The 6,000-nt window shown below is 32.4% G+C and overlaps 1 protein-coding gene across 4 annotated transcripts in view; it reads left to right on the forward strand.

Annotated features, from left to right (window-relative positions):
* MTHFD2L (methylenetetrahydrofolate dehydrogenase (NADP+ dependent) 2 like) overlaps positions 1–5,556 on the forward strand; it is a 58,568-nt gene extending 53,012 nt beyond the window's left edge. For 2 of the 4 annotated variants that reach the window (XM_058182822.1, XM_058182820.1), the window contains one exon: positions 3,037–5,555. In XM_058182822.1, coding sequence (XP_058038805.1) covers positions 3,037–3,149 — 113 coding nt within the window. In that variant the 3' untranslated portion in view covers positions 3,150–5,555. Of the gene's footprint in view, positions 1–3,036 lie in introns of all 4 variants that reach the window. The other 2 variants (XM_058182821.1, XM_058182823.1) reach the window with 1 other exon arrangement.
* Positions 5,557–6,000: the final 444 nt, after the last annotated feature.

Here is a 6,000-nt window from a genome sequence, read left to right on the forward strand (position 1 = left end):
GGATTCCAGCTACTTCAACTCCCAGAATACCTGGATGGCTCAGGAATTCTGGGAGTTGAAGTCCACAAGTCATAAAAAAGCCGTAATTCCCCACCCCGGTCTAAGCCTTCAACCTGTGCATAAAGGTTCCTCTGCCTGTTTATGGACATATATAGAATAGGATAGGATAGGATAGGATAGGATAGGATAGGATAGGATAGGATAGGATAGGATAGGATAGGATAGGATAGAATAGAATAACAGAGTAGGAGGTCTTCTAGTCCATGGTGTAGGGTTTCCTGCTTAGGAAGGAAACCCTACACCATTTCAGACAAATGTTTATCCAACATCTTAAAAATTTCCAGTGTTGGAGCATTCACACTTTCTGGAGGCAAGCTGTTCCACTGATTCTAAATGTCAGAAAATTTCTCCTTAGTTCTAAGTTGCTTCTCTCCTTGATTAGTTTCCACCCATTGCTTCTTGTTCTACCCTCAGATGCTTTGGAGAATAGCTTGACTCCCTCTTCTTTGTGGCAACCCCTGAGATATTGGAAAACTGCTATCATGTCTCCCCTAGTCTTTCTTTTCATTAAACTAGACATACTGAGTTCCTGCAACCTTTCTTCATATGTTTTAGCCTCTGGTCTCCTATATTTTAGAATTTACTTTGGAATCAAGACATTGCTTCTATGCATTGTCTCCATTAATTACATTTAATTACACACATTAATAGTTCTTAATTTAGAAGACTTCTCTTAGATAATCTGATATTTAATGATATACAGGTAGTCCTCAATTTACAACCACGTTAAGCCCAAAATTTCTGTTGCTAAGTGAGACATTTGTTAAGTGAGTTTTGCTCCATTTTACAATCTTTCTTGCCGCAGTTAAGTGAATCTGGTTTCCCCATTGACTTTGATCCCAGGACACTGCAATCATCATAAATATGAGTCAGTTGCAAGCATCTGAATTTTGATCATGTGACCATGGGGATGCTGCAATGGTCATAAGTGTGAAAAATAGTCATAAGTTACTTTTTTCAGTGCTGTTGTAACTTCAAATGGTCACTAAATGAACAGTTGTAAGTCGATTACCTGTATAAACTTTATGATGTCCTAGGTGCCCAGAGTAGCCTTTATCAGTTAGATGGGCAGCATATACATTTAATAAATTACAAATAATGTAGCTTATGGTTCTCATATATAGTACATAAACATTCTATACTATGTTACCTGTATTTAGAGGTTATACTCAAAATTTGTAGCTATGAAAATAAAATACATAATTGAAAGTCATTTCTATTAAATTTATTATTTGGGCAAAATAATCCTGAAGTTATTAGTACAGAATGTTAAATGTGCCTTATGTTTTCAAAATCTTCAAAATAATGCTCGTATTAGACTATTTTTGAGTAATTTTCTGGAATGATAAATCCGATTTGGGTCTAAGAACGAAGATCTTCTTGTGTAGAGGATTCTGTTTATTAAGGATAAATTTCATTTCTTTTGGAAGTTGAAAGTACTGAAATTTCTGAGGGAGTTGCGAAATGATAATACTATTCCCCGAGGGTAAAATTCTTAAATAGAGCAAGACAGTTTCTTAGAACCCTTGAGATAAATGCTCTGAAATCAAATATGAAGCACCATGTATTTAGAGAAAAAAGATAATACTCTGTAAATAGATGCTTGAGTACCTAAATGTGGTGGGTGGCCATACTTCCTTAGTGTCAGAGAAATGTCTAATTTGGATAACAGTCTAATTTGAGCCCAATTATAATGTTATCTGTCAGATCAATTTTTAATGATATAATTAAAATTACTGATTGGAGATTTTCCAACTTCTTGTGAGCCTTTTCCTTCTATTATTGCTCTGAGTTCTGCACCCCCACCTTATGAACGTAGTTAAGAATGAGAGCTGTTGTTTAAGGATCCAGAAGTTTGGGGAGGGCCCCCCCAACTATGTTTATTGAAGGAAGAATAACTCAAGTGATACAAACTATATTTTAAAAAATTGTGTTATTCCATTAATTCTGCTGGTGCCTAATGAAAATGGCAATGGCTGTATTTTTATCCTATACTTCAACAACACTACTGCATTTGTTGATCTGATTTTTTTTTCAGTTGGATTGGAGCAATGTTTTTGAAATTTAATGAAAATTCCTCATTTTCTGCTATTTTTGTAATAAGTAATTATAGCTTTGGTTTCAGGAAACTCAGCAAATAATATATTGTTTCCAGTGTCAATGAAAAAACAGGAGCTGTGATTTATTTCAGATATTATAAATCTGTGGTTAAAAAAAGAATTGAACCAATTCCTGGGTATGTGAATAGCAAATGAATAAAATAGAAAGAGGCAATGGCATCCATAGGGGATGTTAAAACAGGCAAGATGGCGATTGTGATCGTGAACCCTGGCCCACTTTTTATACAAAAGCGGTAGGACTTAGGATGCTGGGAATCACCATGTTGCTTGTTGGACGCCTCCTATGGATGCTGCTGAAAACAATTACACAGGGGGACATGAATGTAAACCTGCGTGCATTAACCCTGGGATTAATATATAACTATTCAGCAAGTGGGAGAAACCTCGCATTCTGATAAAGGAATACTGATGTGTCTGAATCAATCTTGAGCTGATTTATAGTTTAATATAATTTCAACTGGTTTCTATTAATTCCTATTTTATTTGAGACTCTTTGTGACAAGAATCATGCTGGAACAGGAAAACCATTGTTTTGGATTTATATTTCTTTGAAAAAAAATCTTGCTATTCAGCTAGCTCTAGACCAGAGGTCTTCAAACTTGGCAATTTTAAGACTTGTGGACTTCAACTCCCAGAATTCTCCAGCCAGCATAGCTATTCTGTGAGTTGAAGTCCACAATTCTTAAAGCTGCCAAGTTCTAGATCTAGAACTCTAGATTTGATCTAGATGCTCCCTAAAAACAACCTATGAAAATTGTTGTCCATTGTTTGGGGTAGATTGTATTTGAATATACACATATTTTAATACATATTTTTTTACACAGTTTTTCCTTTTTCCTTTTTTTATAAATATCAGAAGTAAAGAAGAAAGCTAGTTTTATCACCCCTGTCCCAGGAGGGGTAGGACCAATGACAGTTGCCATGCTCCTGAAGAATACCTTAATTGCTGCAAAGAAATTGATTTACTAAAATGTATAAATTGAAGTAATTCAATAGTTATATAAACATTTATTTTTGTTACAAATTTATTTATTAAAATGTGTTTAATTATGTTAGATTATTAAGAAATGATTTATTTCAAAATTCGTTGCAAAAATGTATACTTGCAATGAACTGATTTAAGGTTTGAATTGATGTAACTTCTATGCATAATCCCTGTCTAAATGTTTGGTTCCTGTTGGAGTTGTGCTGTTTTTCAAAGGTATATTATCAACTGGATTTGAAGTGAAACCAAAACTTGGCTCTGAGTTTCAGATATACAGTATAATGCAACTCCAGCTGACAATAATAAAGGGCTCATAATCCATTATGCACATGGGTGTGGGGACACTCAAATGAATGCTAAGAACTGTGATACTGTGAATACTAAGAACTGCTTACAGACATGAATCAGGAGTTTATCTCTGGAAACAGGTTTTGTTCATAAATATACAAAAAATTGCAAAAAATTAAATAAATTGTGTATAAATTTTAAGATGCTTTTGATCTAATTCTCAGATGTATATTTATATAAAAAGGAAAATGTTGTCCAAAGGAAATGATTGTGTTTCCAAGCAGTTTTCATCTACCTCGAGTTGATTTTTTTACAGAGCTGAGTATAGACATTGACCAAGTAAGTTAACTCTACTTAACTCACTTGAAATAGAATTTCCTTAGCAGAGCAAATGAGATTCTACCTAGGAGGTACAATAAGGTTTGATTAGTGTCAGTCAGAATTAGATCAGATTAGATCAGTCAGAATGAATATTTAGGTAAGACAACCTGTGATTGTTGCAAATGAAGCATGTTGTAAAATGTTTGATCATATGTTATTAGAAACCCAACCAGCCACTGAGCTACACTTTTTTATTCAATTGCCAGAATAGAGCTAAATTGGTTTTCTTCATATGAAAAATATAAACAAACATGTTTAAAATCCTCTCCCTTTTCTTAGTTATCACATTGATGTATTTATTCTCATTGTGTTTCTTTGTCATTGTTTACTTTATTGTTCTATTATTTTACTGCTGTTTACATGCTTTTCATTTTTTTTCTATTATTGTAAGCTGCCTAGAGTAGCTCCACGGCAAGATAATGGCAGATAAATTTAATAAATAAATAAATAAATAAATAAATAAATGGAATATGAGTCATTAGAATTTTGGGATGGAGGCTTTTAGTAAAGCTTATTTATCATTTTCCTGCACTTAGACAGACTTGTAATATTTTTTAAAAACTGTAATTAATGATAGACAATATACCAAATTATAAATTCTGAGTTTGGGATGTGATAATTTCATGCAATAATATTGTAGTCCTGTAATATTGCAATCTTGAACTTGTTTTAAATATGAATGAAGTTATTTTTTAGATATAAGATATTTGGACTTTGAAGCATATTTCCACAGTTTAACTAACATTGTTCCTTAGAGGAAAGAAACATTCCATATGGAGGAAATTAATAATGGTATTTCAGCTATCGTGGATGAAGCTGTCTCACTATAACAGGCTAAAACCAGGAGGCATGTAAGAGGGAAAGGCACACTCAGACCGAACCCGACTTTTTCTGGTTGCCTACTATAATTTTCTTGACATTGTTATGGAAGTTGTTTTTTTCCACTTATCTTTTTGTAGACTGTCTTTGGAATTCCCAAATAGTCCACACCCAACTCCTCTTTGCTTACCCTGCTTAGCTTCCAGGAAGCTTAAATATGTAATAGCAATACAAATTACAAACATGGCTCCAATACATTAGATGATTTATCTATATACATTTGTCTCCTGCTGAATTCTTTGCCATAATTCATAGCTAGAGAGACTTTATTAATATGGGATTTTTATAATAATTATCTCATTGCATTTTCTCTTTAATTTCAAATTTCCATGGGATCCTTAAAAACAGACTTCTCATTATTTATGTATTTCTAACTAAACCATTCACATTTGGTTTGTAATGCCACTGTTTTCATAGATCAACTTTCATTCTTAGAACGATGTCCTTAAAGGTACAACTATACCCAGAGTTAAGAGGAAAGTTTTTAAACATCTTACCGTATTGCAAGATAATAGATTTCTTTTTAAAAAATTGGTATTATTATGCTGAAATGTCCAGACTAGTGTAAAATGAGCAGTTCTTTTCATTTGGTAAGTATTGACATCTTAGTGATACAAATGGCCAAAACAGAAGAAGTTAGAAAAGAGGATGTAATATCTGACTTTGTTATTGGTATGGCTCTGGGAATTTTAATACATGTTTTACTAAAAGGTAGTTTTGCTCTCCTTTTATTTAAAAAAATAATTAAGGATCCAAATATTTGTAATTTAACTTAAAGATTAATTTAGGTTTTAGGTAACTAACACGTTTGGAAAATTAACTGGAATATTTTTTCTTAATTATTTTATGTGTTACTGTAATACAAAGAAATTATATCAATACTTATTTTTCTATGTATCAATACTATTGATTCAAATCAAATATATCAAAAGAGCTTAATATAATTGATTAAATTCATTTCAAAATCCCTTCGATTCACTTTCATAAAATAGCATGTAGGTTCTTACAATAATAACAGATCTATAAAAGCTGTATTTACAATACAATCTTATAGCCACCTATTAAGGACCTTTGGTAAGTAATCTCATTTAATTAAAAAAGGGGAGCTCGAGGGGTAACGGATTGATTCCAGAAGTGAAAGAAGATCCAGTAAAAAAGTCACACTTGACCTATGATTATCAATTAATCTTGATTTTAAGTATTATTAGATATGCACTGTAGATGTCTGAGAATTATTGAGAAAAGAAATGGAATATGTATGTATGTATGTAAATATGATAAGCAATT

Source organism: Ahaetulla prasina, chromosome 4 (genome assembly GCF_028640845.1).
Source record: "Ahaetulla prasina isolate Xishuangbanna chromosome 4, ASM2864084v1, whole genome shotgun sequence".
Classification (NCBI taxonomy): domain Eukaryota; kingdom Metazoa; phylum Chordata; class Lepidosauria; order Squamata; family Colubridae; genus Ahaetulla; species Ahaetulla prasina.